Source organism: Chelon labrosus (genome assembly GCF_963514085.1).
Source record: "Chelon labrosus genome assembly, chromosome: 21".
NCBI lineage: Eukaryota > Metazoa > Chordata > Actinopteri > Mugiliformes > Mugilidae > Chelon > Chelon labrosus.
The window spans coordinates 23,996,898-24,018,772 of record NC_140354.1 but is presented as its reverse complement, the minus strand read 5'-3'; the positions used below and the strand labels follow the sequence as shown (position 1 = coordinate 24,018,772).

At 48.6% G+C, this 21,875-nt stretch overlaps 2 protein-coding genes across 2 annotated transcripts in view; both read right to left on the bottom strand.

The window, feature by feature from the left end:
- Positions 1-3,681: 3,681 nt before the first annotated feature.
- On the bottom strand, positions 3,682-10,991 carry cacng3b (calcium channel, voltage-dependent, gamma subunit 3b; the record flags this gene model as incomplete). The annotated part of the gene is made up of 4 exons (XM_084570240.1): positions 3,682-4,202; positions 4,861-5,001; positions 6,001-6,084; positions 10,775-10,991. 4 exons carry the CDS (start codon positions 10,989-10,991, stop codon positions 3,682-3,684), a joined length of 963 nt encoding a protein of 320 aa, XP_084426366.1.
- Positions 10,992-17,803: 6,812 nt separating this feature from the next.
- The window catches only part of LOC311506946 (protein kinase C beta type), a 46,400-nt gene continuing 42,328 nt past the window's right edge, over positions 17,804-21,875 (bottom strand). The window contains exon 17 of the mRNA XM_084571103.1: positions 17,804-18,291. Within this exon, the coding sequence (XP_084427229.1) occupies positions 18,136-18,291 (156 nt within the window). The 3' untranslated portion in view covers positions 17,804-18,135. The remainder of the gene's footprint in view (positions 18,292-21,875) is intronic.

Below are 21,875 nucleotides of genomic sequence, written 5' to 3'. Positions count from 1 at the left end.
TAGCGTGAACGTGGCGTTAAGATACGTCTTGAGCGTTAAAGCTGCCTAATTCAAAGTGTTTTTCATGTTTTTGTGCTAAGCTAATTTAAATGACACCAGCTGGTCCTTAAGACGCTGCACAACAGTCCTCAGAAGTATAGTAACCTGTCAGTATAGATAGTGTAGGTGTTGCAGTGTCTGAGGAGACGTTCATGTCCATGAGATCGTCCTCCTGTCTCCTCGTCCTGCCGTGATCAGAACAACACGACCGCACGACCACATCAAAGTAGAAAATGAAACTAGGATAATATTAGAAAGACTACGACCCCCGCTGGCCAACTCCCTGCAATCACCCTCCCCCCCCCCCCCCCCAACAATAGGTTAATAACTAGAATATGTGTCAGAGGTTCTCGTCCTCTGCACAGTGGCACCTTTAGAATAGAATCGTTGTTACTAATAATACAGTTATCTGTAGATATGGGAGTATCAAAGCTGTGTGAGGAGGCTCAGACAGCACCCTGCGCTCTGTGTGTGTGTGTGTGTGTGTGTGTGGGGGGAGGGGGGGGGGGTAAACGTCCAGGACAGGGTGCTGTTTGAGGCCGGGTCTGAGATGGAAGCACTGGAAGCAGATGGACATGGCATGCATGGTCTGAATGGTCGATGCTGACATGGCTCATGGATGGCAGTTCTAAACTGAGGCCCCTGGCAGACGGATGCGAGGGGCCGCTGATGTGCTGAGCTACATCGCTGCTGCTGAGAGAGTAAATCTGCAGCGAACCTACGACCTAAAACAGATATATATGTTCTCAGATAGTATCCTAGCTTTGCTTAAGGCAATAGTCTTCATCTCTAACGAGCTACGGTCTAAGCTAAAGTCCGGTCTTTGTGTAATGTCGCTTCAGCTGGTTTAAAACTCTTGTTTCTGTGCAGACGCCTTTTCATGCCTCCCACAGAACACCTTTAAAACACCACCGCTGCAGTAAAAAGCCCTTGTGCACTCCTGTCCTTTAAAAATTAAAAGCCCTTGCTCGGAGAAAAGCGGTTTTTTTTTCCCTTTCACAGCCCGTGACAACTGCTGATGTTGTAGTTAGCTTGCAAAATTAATATTTACATGTGGAGGACAGCGCGAGCGAGTCCGTGCCGACGCCGGTTTGTCCCTTTCAGCTCCATTTATGGCGTAAAAGACAGGAGATAAAACAGAGGCATCATGAATTAAACAGTGTGGCTGAGGTTTAAAACATCTTTTATTATCAGGTCAGGCTGTCAGAGACTCTATCGGCGCTCGCTCTCGCCTCGTGTTCAGTGGCTTCGAGAGGAAAAGAACAAAAAGGCTGTTTTTGTTCTTTGAACTCGTTTCTCACAGAAAAAAAAACTCCTCAGAGTAAAGGAAGTAGCAAAGGCCTGGACACACCAGACACACGACAAGACTCACGTCCACGAGCAAAAAAAGATGCGCTTGAACGCACCACAGAATAAAATATAAAAAATACCTTCTGCATCTGCATGAGAGGAAATAACTCCTCCAAGAAACCAGAAGAGCTACTGTTAGCTGGGAGGCTAGGTGGCGCTACTGTTAGCTGGGAGGCTAGGAAGAGCTACTATTAGCTGGGAGGCTAGGTGGCGCTACTGTTAGCTGTGAGGCTAGGAAGCTAGGAAGCTAGGTGGTGCTACTGTTAGCTGGGAGGCTAGGAAGCTAGGAAGCTAGGAGGCGCTACTGTTAGCTGTGGGGCTAAGAAAGGCTACTGTTAGCTGGGAGGCTAGGAAGAGCTACTATTAGCTGGGAGGCTAGGAAGCTAGGAGGCTAGGAAGAGCTACTGTTAGCTGGGAGGCTAGGAAGAGATACTGTTAGCTTGGAGGCTAGGAAGCTAGGAAAAGCTGCTATTAGCTGAAAAGCTAAGAGGAGCTACTGTTAGCTGGGAGGCTAGGAAGCCAGTGGGAGCCACTGTTAGCTGGGAGGCTGTTAAGCTAGGAGGAGCTACTGTTAGCTGTTAAGCTAGGAGGAGCTACTGTTAGCTGTTAAGCTAGGAGGAGCTATTGTTAGCTGGGAGGCTAAGAGGAGCCACTGTTAGCTGTGAAGCTAGGAGGAGCTACTGTTAGCTGTGAAGCTAGGAGGAGCTACTGTTAGCTGTTAAGCTAGGAGGAGCTATTGTTAGCTGGGAGGCTAAGAGGAGCCACTGTTAGCTGTGAAGCTAGGAGGAGCTACTGTTAGCTGTGAAGCTAGGAGGAGTTACTGTTAGCTGGGAGGCTAAGAGGAGCTCCTGTTAGCTGTGAAGCTAGGAGGAGCTCCTGTTCTCTCCTGTATCAGCTGATCATTTGGTCGTCACATTATTTCTTCTCGCTCATCGTGACGTCGTTCAGATCTTTGCGGGTCCGTTGTGACTCTTGTCGTGGCCTCGGTGTGTCGAGGTCTTTGTCTCTTCGTCTCGTACGTTGATGCTACAGGCTGCGACGTCGACCTGTTCGTTTCTTGGCCTTAGAAATGAACAGAGGCAGTGATAGGTCATCAGCTGGAGGACGACTGGCTACGGCTACCGTCTGTTAACGATGTCGTTAGCGTTATCTCTCTGGGTTCAAACCAGACTGAGCCAAACTATGGTCTGAGATCACATGACCGGTGAGTCTGCGTTACATCCTCTCACCTTCAGGGCTCTGATCTAGAAGTTTAAATCTGGAGAGTGTGCGTTTTCTCTGCTTATCTCTGAAAAGTCGACAGTGTTTCTGGCTGGTGGAGATATTTATAAATTCATATTCACCAGGAGGTAGCGGGCAAACACAAAAAAAGTCCATCTCTTGTTTGTTCAATGTCTCTTTTTTTTTGGCACTGCCGTATTCACAGCTCAGCGGTCTGTCTCCTGGACCAGCAACCTCCAGGAACTAGTCTACGACCGACGGAAGACGGGAACTAAATCTAGATTATCTAAGGGGGAGACGGGGAGGAGGGCGGCGGAGGGGGGAGGATGAGTGGAGGTGTGCTGCCAGTGAGGTGAGTGATGGGGCTACACAGAGAGAGGTGGAGGGTGGAGGGTGGAGGGTGGAGGCAGACAGACGGACAGCAAATCATCTCTTCAGGTGAGACAATAAATGAAGAGTAAAGACGAAGTGGCAGAAAATAGAAGTCAAAGGAAGCACCGATGGATCTGATGGTACCGTCTAAAGCCTGGAGGCTGATCTGGAGTCAGTCTGACGGGGGCGGAGCAGCTCGGTTCAGCTTCAGACGGACTGAAAGGAAACCGAACCGTTCACGCTCTAAATCAGATCTGAGGTCGTTCCCTTCACTGATCCAACTCTGCTGCTACCAGAGGGTCAGGAGGTCAGAGGTCAGAGGTCACACTTCCCTCACATTTTCAGGAGAAGTTGCCCCAAACAGGAAACCACTTCTGTTAAACTTTTTGTCCCGTTTCTCGCCCCCCCTCGTCTCTCTGCCGGGTTCTGAACATAAAGCCATGATCTGGACGTGATATGTGGTGAAGTGGAGTTGGGAACAACTTCTCGGCTGAAAGCGACCCTCGCTGCTCGCTCCGTCTCTCACAGGGCTCAGGATTCACAGTTCAAAGGCTAAAAGTTCACAGTTCACAGTCAAAGTTTATCAAACCCCCCCGCACCCCCCCGGTCCCACCCCGTCACCCTGTGTGTCCCCTGCTCTAGCTCGCTTCGTTTGATTGGTCGATGTGTATCTACAGCAGCAGCAGCAGCAGCAGCAGCTCAGACCGGCGTGGTCCGGCGGTTGGGGTCCTTGCTGTAGTCTTTGGTGAGCGTGCTGCTCTGGAGGAACTCCCTCTCTGAGTTGAGCAGCCCCCCCATGCCTCCGCCTCCGCCTCCGGCTTTGGTGCTGGCGTTGCCGGCCTCTCTCGGGTTCAGCGTGTACATGGGCATCTCGGAGGCGGCGGGCCCCGTGTAGCCGCCCTTCCCCAGCGGGGAGGTGTCGCGGCTGGGGGCCTCGGACGAGCGGACGCTGGAGCGGCGCCGGAAGCGGTAGCGGTAGGACGGGATGCGGCTGAAGGCGGACTTCTTGATGAGCTCGGTGCGGGACTTGGCCCGGAGCTTGCGGTGCTTCTCGATGAACATGTGGACGGCCAGCACGCCGACCATTTCCGCCATGATGAAGGAGAGGGCGCCGAAGTAGAAGGACCAGCCGTAGGAGTAGGACTTCTTGCTGTCGCTCTGGCCCGGGTCGCCGGAGTTGGCCGAGATGTAGACGATGATCCCGATGATGTTGCTGAGGCCTGGAGGAGAAGAACATCTGGACTCAGTCAGGGAGGTCTCTGGATGTTTGGTCTGACATCAGCTGATGTTTATTAGTTAGTAGATGATTAGTAAAGGTTGCCATGGTTACCAGAACCAGAACATTAGTGAACAGAGACTCAGTCATAGTCTGGTCCTGTACGAGGCAGAGCTCTGCTTCTTATCGTCCTCTTCTAATTTTTATAGCGTATAAATTATGAATGAGATCATGACCCTGCTAAGCTCCTCCATCACGTCAGAATGAAACGAGTCAAAGCCACGAGGAGAACATTAAGACTTTAGTGACCTGGAAGAATCCAGGAAGCTTTTATTTTAGTATAGCATTTATTTTATTTATTTATTTTTTAGTTGCATTTATTATAATTTTTTCTACATTAATTTTATTTTATTTTTTTATATATACATTTATTTTATTTTATTTTTCTGTATTTTATGTCATCTTACATTCTTATTTTTTATGTATATTATTATTTTATTTTATTTTATTCTATTTTACTCTCCCTGTATCTGTCATTTAATGAAACTGCAAAGAACTATTTCCTTCAAGGATCAATAAAACGTCCTGACCTCCTCCTCCTCCTCTCCCTCCTCTCCCTCCTCATCCTCCTCTCCCTCCTCTCCCTCCTCATCCTCACTGACCTGCAGAGACGAAGAATATCCCGGCGCTGAGGATGACGTTGTGTCGGCTCCGGTAGAACTCGCTGGCGGCCACGCAGAGCCCCCCCAGGAACAACAGACCCACGCTCATGATGGGGAAGATGCTGGAGGCTCGGACTGCTCCTGGACACGCACACAATCACACACATGAAGAAGAACTGAGCCCCCACACAGTCACACTGGAAAACCCCACGGTACCTGAACGTCACATCATCGCTACTGCACGGTGGACGGAGGAGGAGGAGGAGGAGGAGGAGGAGGAGGAAGGAGAGGAAGAAGGAGGGAGAGAATGAAGCGTGTTCTGCTTCACACTCGACTGAGTCTGAATCCAGAACATGAAGAGGAGGAGGAGGAGGATGAAGAGGAGGAGGAGGTGGAGGAGGGAGAGCAGGAGGAGGAGGAGGAGGAAGATGAAGGGGAGGAGGTGGAGGAGGGAGAGCAGGAGGAGGAGGAGGAAGAGGAGGAGGAGGAGGAGGAGGAGGAGGGAGAGGATGAAGAGGAGGAGGAGGAGGAGGAGGATGAGGAGGAGGATGATGAAGAGGAGGAGGAGGTGGAGGAGGGAGAGCAGGAGGAGGAGGAGGAGGAGGATGAAGAGGAGGAGGTGGAGGAGGGAGAGCAGGAGGAGGAGGAGGAAGAGGAGGAGGAGGAGGTGGAGGAGGAGGAGGAGGAGGAGGAGGGAGAGGATGAAGAAGAGGAGGATGATGATTTAATCAGATTAATTTTTTTTCACATTTCTCTTTCTCCTTCTAAAACATGTCCGCCGTGACCAAGCGCTCTAGCCCCGCCCCCCACCGCGGCCCACAGCCTCAGGCCGTGTGAATGGCGGTCACTAGGTCCTCGCTCCTCATTGGCCCAGCCTGCTCCGAGGCCTGCGATGTGATTGGCTGCCTCCAGGGATGAGGCTCCGTGTTCAGTGGAGCAGAAACAGAAAGAGGCTGAATCCATTTCCCCTTTTTTTGTTGTTGTTTTGTTTCTGCCTCCATCTTTACTCTGAGACACAATCTCCCATGATGCACCCTGTCCTCCTGTCTGCTCTGTCTGTTAAACTAGAGTCTGGAGCTTCCTCTGTGTAATGAAGACACATATATTAGAAGCTGTGTGACTGTGTTGTCCCAGACTTACGGAGCAGGTACTCAGCAGCGTCCGCCTCGTAGTCGGCGTCCTCTGGGAAGTGATCGATCTTCTTACAGACGCCTCTGAACGTCCCTGCAGATGAAAACACATCAGTTCACCAGGAATAGTATGTCTTTAACCCAGAGACAACCAATCAGAGACGTTTAAACTCATCACATGACCACTGTTACTGTCCATCACCACATTAATGCCTTGACATTAACTCTAGAGCTTTTATTTTGAAGAGACGCCATTTCCTGTTTCCCCTCGTTTGAAATCTGTCCAGACGACACAACGGAGCGAGCTAACTGAGCAAAGCTAACTGTTAGCCAGTCGTCTCTGGTCGTCCATGTCTCTGCTGAGGACAGCCGGTCTCTGGTGGACGTCCCAGGCTCTTGTTGCCTAGGTAACCGTCATAGCTAGCTCTTCTTCTTCCAAGCCGCTGTCGTCATTGGTGTAGGAACCAAAGTAGGAATGTTTCTATGTTTGAGTCACGTGTCAATTAACTGGATCGGCCGCTCTCATTGGTCCAGATCTGTTCAGCTCGGTCCCGCCTCATCCTGCGTGGATGAACCGTGGACTGTAAATAAAGATGGACGGTGGAACAGCTCCTCTAAAGTGAAGCCAAATCAAGTAGAGCTCCCCCTGGTGGCTGGCTGCAGTATAGGTCATAAGCTCCACCCCCTCCATGTTAGTGGGCGGGGCTTGGGCCAAACTAAAACACTAAAATACATGTCAAATATATATTTTAAAGGATGGTTTCTGTCATTTTAGGTAGTTAATATAATGCTGATGAATGTTCAAGTTTAGTTATTTGACGCTATAGAAACAGGATGTGACATAATGGCGACCACCAGTTGCCATGCCAACCACTCTGTAAAGCGGTCCTGTGAGACTGTGAGAGTTGTAAAAACATTTTTAATAATAAGTCCAGAGTATAATCCATCATCTCCTTGTAACAGGTGGAGGTAGAGCAGAGCGTAGTATTAATTAAACTAAAACATGAGTGAGTCTGGAGGAAGTGTGGGCGGGGCATCAATATCACGGCTCCATGTGGCTCCGCCCTCAGACCGTACTGATCAGACTCTGGATCCAAGATGGCGCCGCCTATATCCCCGGGAACATAGAGTCAGTTTGACCAGTGAGAGGAAGAGGAGACGTGTCATCCATGTTTATATACAGACTATGCTCTCAGCTCCACAGACGATGGATTTTCTTTCTGCAGAAACAAATTCAGTCGTCTTGTTTTGACATGAAAACATTTGAGACAGATGACGGAGGACAGAGCTGTAACCTTCAGGCTACTTATTGGAAGCACTAATGAAAACCCTTATCACACACACACACACACACACACACACACACACACACAGACAGCTCATTAAACTGATACATGAACTCCATCAATCATGCATGTAAGTAAAAGCCTGTGTGTTGTATTGACGAGGATGCAGCAGAGAGTGACTCATCCTCCTCATCCTCCTCCTCCTCCTCCTCCTCAGCACATCCACATCCACGCTGGTGTTTATGTGTGTGTCCTCTGCAGCCGTCACTCCGTCCCATTCACACATGGTCAACACCGCGGGACGCATGAGCGAGAGCAGAGGGATGAGGAGAGGGAGGAAGTGCGGTGTGAAAGACGGAGGATGGAGGACGGCAGCGAACAAACTCCACCTAATTACTTCTCTGCTCATGAAGAGGCTCCTTCCAGAAGCCACAGTGAGTCAGAGCTGGAGACCAGATTATTAATGTGTCACGTTCAGGTTTAACTTCATGAACACACCTCTGCTTCCTTTCATGTCTTTATTAATGACTCTTTTCTCAGTGTATTCAGGAGTTTAGAGATTCATCAGACTAAACGCTGAGCCTAGTTTCTACATTCTTTATCTCAACACCACGGCTCCATTCATCAGTTTGCTCCAGAGTTTACAGCTCAGACATCTCCTCTGAAATCATTTAAAATCAGTCGTCATTCACAGACGCCTGGAACGTTTTAAAGAGCTCAGACTGACTCTGATGAACTCTATACCAGAGGAGTGGGTGAGGTGGAGGGGAGGGTAACGGGTAATAACCTCTGGGAGGTGATGCTTCTGATATAAAAACAAGTGAAGACATGAGTCTGGCTGCCTGGACACTACGGTCGTCTTCCACCAACTCTTGGACTTGGAGAGATCTCTGGTGATGAAACCTGATACGATGTTTAATCTGAAATAAATAAACTGGTTCTAGACTCAGCGGCTGCAGAGGACGTGGAGAAATCTGATCGTGTTTATTCAGAACTAATGGAAAGAGGTGTTACATACAGACCATACTTATACCTCAAAGACTTAAAATGTCCCACTACTGATCTTTATAATTATTATCAGTCACATCAGACATGTCTTTACCCAACAGGACTGACACTACCCTCTAAGAAAACCTTCTTTCATTGGTTGAAAACTAGATCTTCTTGCTGTGTGTTCCTCATTAAACCAGATGTTTCTGATCATGAAGCGGTTCAGTTTGAGTTCAGCTCACGTTCAGACGACGCTCGTGTCTCTGCTCGCTCTAAAGATTAACGCATGTTGTGCTTTTTGTTCTAATTAATGGTAAAATAATGAGCTCAGTCCAATCAGGAGACATTTGCCTCACAAAGGTCAGCGTGGCCCGAGGGCAGCGGCTGCAACCACAGCAAACAGCAATGCATTCTGGGACACGGAGCACGATTGTATGTTTGTCCTGCTGGTCCTGGAACATCTGTTCTAATAATACCGCCTTAAAGAATAGAGGTTGAAGCAGAGGTGACCTGGATCTGGTTGTGTTTCATACAGCTAAGTTAGAGTCAACTATCCAGTATAGACACAGATCAGCCACAACATTACGACCACTGAGAGGAGAAGTGAATAACATTTAAACCATCTTGTGACAGTTCAGTGTTCTGCTGGGAAACTTCTGGACCTGGCATTCATTGGTGTGGATGTTACTTAGACATGTAGCACCCACCTAGACCAGACCAGGCACCCCCACCCCATAGCAATGACACTCCTTGATGGCAGCAGCCATCCCCAGCAGGATGCAGCCTGACACAGACACACACACAAAAACACTTTAGGAACAACTAAAAAAAAGAACATGAAGAACAGCACAAGGTGTTGACCTGGCCTCCAAATTCACTAGATCCCAAACTGATCAAGTATCTGTGGGATGATCCACAGAGGCCCCTCCCCTCAAAGACCCCCCCACTAACAACAGGACACCCTCAGAAGGCCCATGTCCATTCTCTGATGAGTCACCTACACAATATTAGGAAGGTGGTCATAATGTTCTGGATGCTAGCATGTTTTACTGTTTACCATCTCTAACATGTAGCCAGCTAGCATGCTAACATGTAGCCAGCTAGCATGCTAACATGTAGCCAGCTAGCATGCTAACATGTAACCAGCTAGCATGCTAACACGTTAATGAGCTGATGGCGTCCTCCTCCTCCTGAAACAGTTTTGTCTAAGGACGAGGAGAGGAAAGTTGAAAAGCAAATTGGACGACCTTGTTTCCTCCGAGCGTCTCTGACAGCTCAGCACTGAGGAGAGGAAGAGAAGAGGCTGGTTTCCACGGTGACGGCTGATGAAAGAGAACGAGGCAGGTTCTGCTCGGATGCACACCTCTTCCTCTTTCTCTCTCTTTCCCTCTTAAACGGTCGCATCCTCCTCTCTCTCTCTCTCTCTCTCTCTCTCTGTTGCTCATCCCTTCATCTCTTGTTCCTTCAGAGCTACATGACCAAAAGTATTTGGACACAAGACCTCAGTTCATCCTCTCCAGAGTCTCTTTTGTCTTTTACAGAATAATCGTCCTCTCCTCGTCCTCCATCTCTCACTAGTCTCAGCTTCATCTATTTGTCCTCTGGAAGGTTGATCAAACTTTTCACCTCCCTCTCTCCCTCTCTCCCTCTCTCCCTCTCTCTCTGGATACTTTCCTTTCAGACTGAACATTTCTTTCTTGTTTCTGCTCCTTTTCTCTTCTTCCTCTCAGACGTGGTGGAGTCATCTTTGTGTTAACGTCTTTATTCTTTGTTTGTTCTTCTTCTGTCTTTATATCGTGTCAGAAACAGTTCACTGAAGATGATCAGTCCCAGGATTCAGGACCGTCCTATGTCGTCCTCAGGACTTCACAAAGTCCAGACGACCAAATAGTACTGATTGAAGACCTCCTCTTCTTCTTCTTCTTCTTCTTCTTCTTCCTCTTCTTCGTGTGGACATGGTCCAGCCTGGTATCCCAGAATGCATTTAAACCTTTGATCCATCAACAGTTTCTGAGCGTCCATCCCTCTCTGGTCTCCTCCACTCATCCATCTCTCTCAGCCTGACTTCATTCATGTCTTGTCTCCGTCCGTCTCTCATCATGTCCTTCTCTCCTGTCTCTCCTTCATCACAACATCATCTCAGATCTCGTCCTCCGTTCAACCTCCTGAGTCTTTGTGTCGTTATATTGATGAGGACATGAGGTTTAATATCTGGACACTTAAAAACATGTTCTCATCAAAGCTGCTGAAATGAGGAGGAGGAGGAGGAGGAAGAGGAGGAGGAGGAGGAAGAGGAGGAGGAGGAGGAGGAGAGGAGGAGGAGGAGGAGGAGGAGGAGGAGGAGGAAGGAGAGGAGAGGAGGAGGAGGAGGAGGAGGTGGAGGAGGAGGTGGAGGAGTGTTTCTGATTCTACCTGTTACAGCTGTAAACACACAACACACACACACACACACACACACGCACACGGACACGGGCAGCCACGTCCACGCCGCGCGCTCCGGTCACGTACCTTCCAGACAGCAGGTTCTCCAGAGGCCGGAGTGCGTCATCACCTCCTCGTTCTTGCGGCTCGTGTCGTTGTCCCCGCTGCTCTTCACGCGACAGACCCCGCGCGAGTACAGCCAGTAGTCGGTACCGACGGCGATGGTCATGAGGCTGAAGGCGGCGAACGCGCCCACCGTCGTCACGAGCATCTGGACGCCGCGGTCACACATCAGCATCTTCATATAGGCGGCTCCTCTGGTCCCGTCCGCTTCAGCCGCTGTCCGCTTTTATATCCCGCGAGATTTGAGTCCGACGGAGGCGATGAAGACGCGGGTCCAGATACCGATGGTTCCTCTGAGGAAGGAGCGACCACAGGTTGTTCGCTCAGTCAGCGCGGAGCGTCAAGACGCGGCCACGTCCCGCCGCTGCCTCCCTCATCGCCCCTCAGCTCCTCTCTGCTTCTTCCTCTTCCTCCTCTTCTTCTCTCGTTCCTCACGGGGACGTGCTCACCGTTAACGAGCAGGCTGCGCGCGGCGGGACTCCATCTTTAAAGCAGCTGATGTGTTTCTGAAGCCACAGCTGGATCTCCTGCTGCACCTCCTCCTTCCAGCGACGTCTCCTCTCTGACGCTTCGCTCTGTCCGTGCGAATGTTCAAAACGATGACAGCCTCTTCCTCCTCGTCCTCCTCTTCCTCCTCTTCCTCCCTGTCCGACCAGCACAAACTGAAATTAACCGCGCGTCTCCTCCGCTCGGCTCAGCTCGGTTCTGCTGCTGACAGCGCCCTTCAGGAGCCGCTCGTCCCGCCCACCGCCGCGACGCCGCTGTATCAACAGCAAGAGAGAGAGAGAGAGGGGGGAGAGAGGGGGGAGAGAGGGGGGAGAGCTCGGAGGGTCAGAGGCTGTGAGGAGCAGCTCAGCGGGTCACCGGAGCAGAGACTGAGTCACTGAGTCCAAAATAAAGTTGGATTTTCACTAAAACTCGGTCTGTTCGTTCTGCCGCTCGCTGCGCGCTGCTGCCGCGTCCTTAGAGCTGTCCGTGGTGCTGAACGCCGCGCTGCTCTGGGTCTCTGTGCGCTCCGCCTCCGCCTGCGCGGCGCCAGCTGCACCGCACTGATTAGAGGGGGGGAGAGAGAGAGAGAGAGAGAGGGAGAGAGGGAGGGGGGGCGGTAGAGAGAGAGGGAGGGTGGGCGGTAGAGAGAGAGGGGGGGGGGGCGGTAGAGAGATGCGTGGAGAATCGGAAAGAAGCAAAGGCGCCACTTAAGGAGACACGGACCAGAGCGCGCATGTGCACGACATTGTCCGTGGTCACGTGACTCTCTTTTATCTATAGAGCGCTCACGTGAAAGTCATTTTTTAAAAGATGAATGGAAGGAACTCCTCTTCCTCTTCTTCTTCATCCTTCAGAGAAAGAAAAGAGAAGAAGAAGAAAATGAAGAAATGCACAAGCGACAAGTCCTGTCAGTGTGTGTGTGTGTGTGTGTATCTGTGTGTGTGTGTGTGTGTGTATTAGTGTGTATCTGTGTGTGTGTGTGTGTGTGTGTGTTATCTCACCAGACTCATTAACATAGAAATGACTTCAGGAAGAGAAGAACAGCGTCTCACCTGAGGTAGAGAAGAGGGAGGATGGGGGAGGATGGGGGAGGAGTGACCACCCAGGAGGAGGAGAGAGGTGAGTGAGGAGAGGAAGATGGAGAGATGGATAAAAAAAACTCATCATCTCTAGCTGTTAGCTGTTAGCTGTTAGCTGTTAGCTCACCTCTTGACAGACATGCTAGCATGGCTGCACCTCCTCCAGTGATCCTCTGGTCGTCCATGTCTCCGTAGAGGGACAGTTGGTCTCTAGCGGACGTCCAAGGCTCTGGTTGCCGTGGCAACCCTCAGAACATAAACACATGTCCAGTGTGTGGACGGGGGACAGCTCGTCTTCTGTTCTGGTCTCTGTGTGTGTGAGGACACATCAGGAGGCCACTGGTGGGGCGTCGGTCCAGCCAGGTGTCCCAGAATGCATTTCAGCTGTCCCAGTTGTCCTCTCACCTGCAGGACAGAGTCCAACTGTCTGGAAAGTTCAAGTTTATCTGGAGTCTCTCTGTTGGGAACTGATTCTGCTCCGGCAAAGATCTGCTGGACCAATCAGATCATGTGTGGGCGGGGCTTAATGTGATGATGGACAGGAGAGTGACAGTGTATTAACTTCCATCCAGAGTCTGGTTACCTTTGCCTTGCTGCCGTGGTGTTGCTAGGCAGCAGGGAGAGAGAGAGAGAGAGAGAGAGAGAGAGAGAGAAGGCTCCACGGTCCCTGTGGAGGGAGGCATCATGGGAAATGAAGTTTGAGACCACAGATGTGTTCTCTCCTCTGTTACTGGTAATCTGACAGAAGGATGAAGAGACAGAGATGTGGGGGTGAGGGGTTCTGAAGGAGGAGGAGGAGGAGGAAGAGGAGGAGGAGGAGGAGGAAGAGGAGGAGGAGGAGGAAGAGGAGGAGGATGAAGATGATAAGGAGGAAGACTGCAGGGCTTCTGATCAGTCAGCTGGAACCTCCTCACGCCTTTGGCCAGTGTTCTGAGACTAGGAGGAGGAGGAGGAGGAGGAGGAGGATGAAGGGGTTAGAAACAAACCAACATGAGCAGCTGTGTCTTAACTTCCTGTTTGTGTTGGTGGAGATCACATGTTCATGTTCACAGTGTCTGTTTGTTTGTGTCCTCTGGGGCCGAGGGACGACATCTGGTGATGTGGCATGATTCTGGCATGATGCTAACACATGATGCTAACACATGATGCTAAGACATGATGCTAACACACGATGCTAACACACGATACTAACACATGATGCTAACACATGATGCTAAGACATGATGCTAAGACACGATGCTAACATACGATACTAAGACATGATGCTAACACATGATACTAACACATGATACTAACACATGATGCTAACACATGATGCTAAGACATGATGCTAACACTCGATGCTAACACATGATGCTAACACACGATGCTAAGACACGATGCTAAGAAATGATGCTAACACACGATGCTAACACATGATACTAACACACGATGCTAAGACATGATGCTAACACATGATACTAACACATGATGCTAACACTCGATGCTAACACACGATGCTAAGACACGATGCTAACACTCGATGCTAACACATGATGCTAAGACATGATGCTAACACATGATGCTAACACATGATGCTAACACTCGATGCTAACACATGATGCTAAGACACGATGCTAACATATAATGCTAACACACGATGCTAACACATGATGCTAACACATGATGCTAAGACACGATGCTAACATATAATGCTAACACACGATGCTAACACATGATGCTAACACATGATGCTAACACATGATGCTAACACATCAGAGTGGTGATTTATGAGCTGAACGTTTGCAGACGGAGCCAGAGGAGATGAGCTATGAATAAAGAGTCCAGGTAATGAGTCTGGTCCTGGTCCTCTCAGTGTCTGATCCATTAAGAGGTTAAATAAAAGAAAAGTATTTTAATTGTGTTTGTCTGATGAAAACGTGAGAGAAGAGAAGAGAAGAGAAGAGAAGAGAGGGCACGACAGTGTGGAATAAATCCAATAAGCTCTCTTGTCATGCTCTGCTCTGGAGCGTTTTTAAGACCCCCCCCCCCCCGTGCTGCAGTGCCTCCATCTTCCCAGCTTCCAGCAGCTAGCTAGCATCCGTGCTAAGCAGAGGAGCATCCTGAGTATCTCTGAGCTGTGTGGGTGTATTCCTGCATGAAGATGTGACTTTATCTGGAAAATGTCAGTGTCTTCAGGGAAGGTTAGTGACGACGGAGGAGGAGGAGGAGGAGGAGGAGGCTCAGGGTGAGGAGCGTTCAGCTGGACGTCTGCTGCTGCTGCTGCTGCTGCTGCTACACTACACCACAGACCTGATGTGTTTCTGCTTCACATCACAGGTTCTTCTCTTTGAGCTTCTGAAACGATTCATGTCACATTGTTCAAAACATGAATATTATCAAGAACACAGCGTCAGAGAGGCTAGCTCCTCTTCCTCCTCTTCTTCCTCCTCTTCTTCCTCTTCTTCTTCTCATCACAGAAGCAGATGAAGACGTGTGTGGACATCAGTGGACACTACCGTCCAGTAGGGAGGGAAACTGTTGTTGTTGTTTGGGTGCAGCCTTTGACTGGACATGGATTCTGTTTAGATGATCAACTACTACCACCTCACCACACATCCACATCACACTAGTTACTGACTAACAGAGGACGACCTTCATGGTAGAACCTGGGTTCTGGTTCTTCTTCTTCTTTGGTTTTTGGAAGCTTGATGCTAGCAGCCAGACGCCATTAAAACAGAAGAAGAAGAAGACCGAGGCCTAAAAGATCAAACTAGCCTGAAGCCAGGCCAGGACAGTTCTACTACACATAATAATATCCTTCTCAAGGTTTTTTGGGATTAAATAATCTGAATTAGACTAGTTTTAATCTTATTTATCAGATAGATCCCAGTTTGTCCACGTCTTCTTCTTCTGCTAACAGTAAAAATAAACTAACCCTGGATCTGTTACTGAGCTGAACTGAATCCATATAAATACTGAATACAGATTGACTGTGTCTAGGAGAATAATCTCTGAATCCTGTGTCTTAACTCAACTAGTTGGTGAGGAGGAGGTCGGGGTGGATGGACGGGTTTATTTCCTGATTCTTTTCTTCGTCTTGTGTCTAAATTCAGTCAAACAGAGGTCAAATCTTCTTGTTTTTCTCTTTTAGAGGCTGATTTTAAAATTAACATTTAAAACTCTTTTCACCTCATGAACGAGTTCAAAACATAGTCTGTATATAAACATGGACACCACGTCTCCTCTTCCTCTCATTGGTCAAACTGACTCTATGTTCCCGGGGATACGGGCGGCGCCATCTTGTGAGTTTGGATCCAGAGTCTGATCAGTACAGTCTGAGGGCGGAGCCACGTGGAGCCGTGATATTGATGCCCCGCCCACACTTCCTCCAGACTCACTCATGTTTTAGTTTCATTAATACTACGCTCTGCTCTACCTCCACCTGTTACAAGGAGATGTTGGATTATACTCTGGACTCTGTTAAAAAAATGATTTGACGTGTATTCTAGTGTTTTAGTTTGGCCCAAGTCCCGCCCACTAACATGAAGGGGGTGGAGCTTATGACCTATACTGCAGACAGACACCAGGGGGAGCTCTACTTGGAGCAGTTCCAGTTCTTCAGACCAAGAAAGAATCATCCTCTGAGTATTAGCAGCAGCAGTTTGTTGCTAATTAGTGTTTCCACATAAACATTAATAAAGCTGCTTCCCTTCACGTCACACAGACTTCCTGCAGAGTTTACATCCTCGTTAGTCGTCTGAACTAAAGACTGAACCGGAAACAACAGGTGATTTTTCAACGTGATTTATTTTCCTACAGCTGAAAACAACACGATACAGAGTTTGTTATCTCACGACACACTCTCCGACTCTTCTCTCTAAAAACCCGACGCTGTCTCCAGGTTAATGTCAGTAAATGAGTCTAAGAGGCAGACGTCAAACTTTAACGGGGCGGCAGTTGATCAGGAGAGAAGAGAGGGAACGGAGGAGAGATGGAGCCTATAGGAAGAGAGAAAGGTCAGGAGGAAATAAACAAAGACAATGAGGAAGATGAGAGGGAGACGAAGGAGAGAGAAAGGTCAGAACCAAAAATTAAATGACAGATGGAAAGAAGGTGAGATCAAAGAAAAGGTCGGAGAGAAAGAAAGAGAGGAGGGAGGAGAACAGTCCACCCTCAACCACTGCATTACAACAGCTTCTACTTCTATCATATATATATAATTGATATCCTTAAACATTTACAGCTATGGAGATGGAAGACTCTGACTCTATGTACAAATATTTATCTATGTACATGACACAAGCTCCTAACGTCTAAATCCATACCACATGGACCAGGACATGAACCCACGGGACTCCGTCTGCTCTAACTCCACCCAAACAGCTAAACATGTCCTCCTTCACTCCTTCACTCGTTCACTCGTTCACTCGTTCATGGACTCATTCAGACAGCTGTCGAGAGCCTCGGAGTCTCAGCAGCAGATGTTACGATATCAGGAAATATTTCCATCCTGGAGCAGAGAGACGCTGCTTCACAACATCTAGACCAGAGGACGGGACGAGAGGAGGGGGACGAGAGGAGGGGGACGAGAGGAGGGGGACGACAGGAGGGGACAAGAGGAAGGGACAAGAGGAAAGGGGTGAGAGGAGGCGTCTCATTTGCCTCCAGGACCAAAAGCATCTTTGTTTTTTTTCACGCTTCATCTGAAAATCTAAAAAACAGAGGACGAGAGGACGAGAGGAAGAAAGGATGGAGGACGAGAGGACAAAAGACGAGAGGATGAGAGGGTGAAAAGGAAGAGAGGACAAAAAGAAGAAAGGATGAGGACGAGAGGACGAGAAGACGGAGGAGAAGCAGCAGTTGTTGTGGTTTGTTGACACCACATCAGACTCGTCCCCTCGTCAGAAGTTCAGATTAGAACAAAGACAAAAAGATAAATAAAAAGACTGAGGGAGGAAGAAGACAAATAAAGGAGGGAAGAGAAGGAGGAGAGAGTTTGAGGGAGCAGGTCAACATGGTCGCCACCTCCTCACTGCTCACTACGTTTACAGCAAAGAAAGAAAAACGTCTAAACGCTCCCGTTAGAAGTAAAAGAGTCTGGAAGGTTTCTGAGGAGACTGATCAGTGTTAGAACCTGGATCCAGGCTACCATCGGTTTGATGTGGAAGAACTGGACCGAGCCCTGACCTCAGCCACGTCCAGCACCTTTAGGGTGGACCGGATCAGGGTTTACCAGGAGCCGGGTCTCCTCAGAGCCTGAGATCATCAAGGCTCCTCAGAACCCAGCAGCATCAGGACCTGGTGAACCACGACCTTTAAACATAATGTTCTTCTGTTTCTATATTTTCTGTTTTCTGGTCTCTGGTCGTTGCTCAGGCTGTGATTTTCAAAATAAAGGCTCAAATGTTCTGATATGTCTCTAACAGGAGCGTGTAGACGTTTAACATCCACTCTTCACTATTTAATGCAGAACAAGTTAGAAAGCTTTTTGTTTTTTTTACAAAGACATAGAATATATAAAACTTTAGACCAAGCTCACGTCAGGACACATGTTGTGTAGAAACATCAGGTCGGGTCAGTCCTGCTCTGCTGCTCTGATCTGGTCCTTCTGTGGTTTACGATGAGGATTCAGCTTCATAAACTTTATTTAAAGATGACTAACGACGGTGACAAGCCTGAACACGGAGCAGCAAACTGAATCTTACTGTCCTTACGAGCACTGGATGAAGTTAAAGGGTTAAAGTCACAGTCTTAGTGGAGCTGAAGGCTTGGGCTTTATTTTCCTGGAGCCACGTACTCAGCGTTGGTGAAGGAGAAGCCCAGGAACTCGTCCTGGTCCAGGTTCATGATGACCAGCTTGTCTGTCGGCGTCAAGTCCACCGGCATCTTGGTGAACTCCCTGTCGAAGTTGCAGGTGTCCCGCCGGTTTTTCTGCAGGGGGGAGGGTGATGGTGGGGGAGGGAGGGAGGGAGGGAGGGTTGATGATTGGGAGGAGGAGGAGGAGGAGGTGGAGGAGGAGGAGGAGAAAGCGCCGCCGTTAAACAACTGACGATGAATTATTCGACTCATTCAGTCGTTTGATTCTGTTCTAGTTTCTCTGTGTGTTTGTCAAATCATTGTTGAAGGTGTTCATGCTAAGCTAAGATAAGCTAAGCTAAGCTAAGTGGCTAACGCTTGAGATAAGTGAGTCGACCTCATCCTCAGGCATCGTCAGGAATTTATAATAAAAGATGAACCTTTTAAAATGTGTAGACCATTTATTTATAATATATAAACTGTGTCTACTGTCCACTGTGGACGATAGAAGACGTGAAGACGAAACCTTTTCTTTCCTGGAGTTTCACTCTGATGTCGTGTCTCAAACTTCATGTGATGATTTGTTGAAACGATGGAAGAAACATCTTCAACCTGCTGATATGGAACTAGAGACAGAACGTGAGCTGACGGAGGCAGCAGGAGACCACGGCGTCTTAAATCACCTGACGTGGACATGACGTAGCGTCAGAGAGCTTCTCTGGGCGAAGCTTCGTTAGCGCTCGTTTCAGTTTGTGTGAGGAAGAGGAAAGAGAAGAGAAGACGAAGAGGATGCTAAAGATGGAGGATGCTAGCCGGTGGTGGGGGGGGGGAGAGTCAGAGCATCAGTCTCCTCCAGGTAAACTGCTGATCAGACCACCGTCCTCCCCTGACTCGTCATTAATACGTGTGTGTTCTGTTATCATGACCCCTGGAAGTGATTAATGTTTTAAAACCAGAACATAAAGTAGAGAAACAGCCGTTATTAGATGAGACAGCTGGAGCTGAAGACGTTCCTCTGTTCATCTCAGTAGCTACCTCAGTCTAAAGGACGTCTAGACGTCTGGTTGGTCAGTGAGCAGCACATGGAGATTCAGATGAAGCAGTGGACTTTAAATGACATCACTCAGAGGTGAATAAAAAGAGAGAGGAAGAAAGAAGAAGAAGCAGAGAACCAGAGATGACCACACAGATATTCACATGAACGGAGGACGCAGCGGTCACAAGAGGAGACGTTGGAGAAGAGGGACCAGCTGATCAACCGACGACGAGGTCGAGGGTCAGAGCAACGAGAAGCAACGACACAAAGATCTGAAGCCAGAGGAAGGACAGAGGAGGAGGAGGAGGAGGAGGAGGAGGAGAGAGGAAGAGAAGCTCTTCTCTGGTTCTGAAGCGTCAGCGAGGAGGACAGAGAGGAACAGGAACCAAAGGATTCATCTCCTACCTTCATCTGACACCAGCTCCCTCCCTCCACACATCCGTCCAATCAGGACCGGCGTCCAGCTCCCGTCCACCGCCGTCATAACATCAGGTAGGAGAACACTCTGTAGCTCTACTCCTGTCCAGCAGGTGGCGCCATAGAAACCTCATCAGGAACCAGTGATGATGATGATCTTCTTCTTCTTCTTCTTCATCCTCCATTTTCTTCTGTAGCTGAAGATTCTGATTCTTCACACGGAGCAGGAACTAAAATAATCTGGTACTCGTCACCGCCCCCTGCAGGATTCATCCTCTCACTAGCGCAGGCAGCCGTTTCCAAAATGGCCGCCTTGATGGACTTTCTACTTTTCTCATTTTGAAAAAAAGTTATGAACATCATTTAGATGTGATTTACCTGCTAATTATTCTACTCATGTTCTGTCTTGTCTGTCTCTCAGCTGTGGTGCTTCTGTCAGTGTAGCTTAGCATCAGAGCTTTTATCCAATCATATTTCATCATCATGTTGCTGGGCCTTCACAATTAAACCTGAAACACATTGTAATGACGCTGTTCCTTTAACCAATCACATTTCTAGTTGGTATTCTTAGTCCTTCTCTGTGGCCTACGGTAGCGTCAGCGTTTTACCGGCGTCCTCTGATTGGACGGTCAGAGAGCCGCTCTGTTTAAGCTAAGCTAGCGGTTCATGTTCATCTGTTGCTAGCTGCACAACGCTAACGTTCTGATAGCTATGTGTTGAAGCCACCATGGAGGAAGGAGGAGAGGCTACCCATTTGGTTGCAGATCTTCTTAGAAAGACATTTTCACGGCGGACTTTGAAGGAAAAGCTGGATATTGTGAGGAAAGGCCGCCCAACCCTGGAGCTAGCTAGCCTGACCCAGGTCAGCAACTATGAGCGCTACCCTTGGTTGACAGGCTCTGAGGAGAACTCTGAATAGTTTCTAAAGTTCTGGTGAGTTAAATGAATTATATTTACATCTGTTATGTATATTTCTGTCATTTTATTGGGTCGACATTGATGCTTCTGCTGGATATGACGTATGTGGCGCTGGTGGCTGCAGAGAGTGAGAGGAGACTTTATGAATTGTTCTAAGTGAGTTTCTTTCTTTAGTAATGACACTCATCTCTCTATATGAGATACCTGTCTATGATGCTACGTCATGTTTTATTGTGTATCTGGATGATGTTGATGGTTTCTATAGCAGTGGAGTCATAATCATCGTATTAAGACGTGTTTTAATGAGGTTGGAGGTCATTGAAGGTCTAGGAGGAGAATACACGACCCAACACTGTGTCAGCTGTGACACCAGCCAACCAACGTTTAAACAGAAGAAGAAGAAGAAGTAGTTTTGATGCTACATCATCGTTTAGTTTCAGGTAGATCTAAAATATATAAACCACTACTAAAGACACACACACATTAACACACTAACACACACACACACTGACAGCTGGCGGCCATGTTGGCCAGCTCATAATGTTCCATCTCAGCAGCTTCAGCAGCAGTTAGTGCTGGAGGCAGAGACACAGAGACATGGAGAGGACGGGGGAGGACGGGGGAGGACAGGGGGAGGACGGGGGGAGGACGGGGCTGAGATAAATATCAGTGGCCGTCGGTGGAGATGCTCAGATTAGACGCTCAGAGCAAACATTTATTTCCACCGTCTTCCAGAGGCAGCAGCTTTAATGGAGAAACTGTGAGTCTTCATTTTAGTCTCTTTACACCTCCCTCCCTCCCTCCCTCCCTCTCTCTCTCCCTCCCTCTCTCTCTCTCTCTCATCCCATCTCTTTTCAGTAACGAGAGGATTAGTGGGAGACGAGCCGATGTCAGGGAGTGGGAGGCACAGAGGAGAAGGGGAGGTGAGGAGGAGAGGAGGAACGCTGACCTGTTTTGGGCTGATAAGCTGCGGCTGGCTTTAATTTGGAGGCCGCAACGTTTGGAATTAATTATCAGAAACAGTCGAGCAGCAGCAGCAGCAGCAGCAGCAGCAGCAGCAGCGTGGAGGCTGAGCGTGAACGCTGGCTACTACAGCCACGCTAACGTCAGAGTCTCTGCAGCCTCCACGCTTCACCATCAATTAGCTCAGAACACATTAAACAGTGTAGCTGCTGTAGAGCCAGTCAGGCTGCGTTCAGACGTTACTCTACATGTTCTACATACGTTCAGCTCGCTCCTCTTCAGAGGCTGAAGTCAAACTGAATAATTAGGGTTTAGTTTCCTCTGATTTGATCCTCAACGTTTAAAATCAGTTCACTTTCAATCTAATTTTAAAAGTGAATATGTG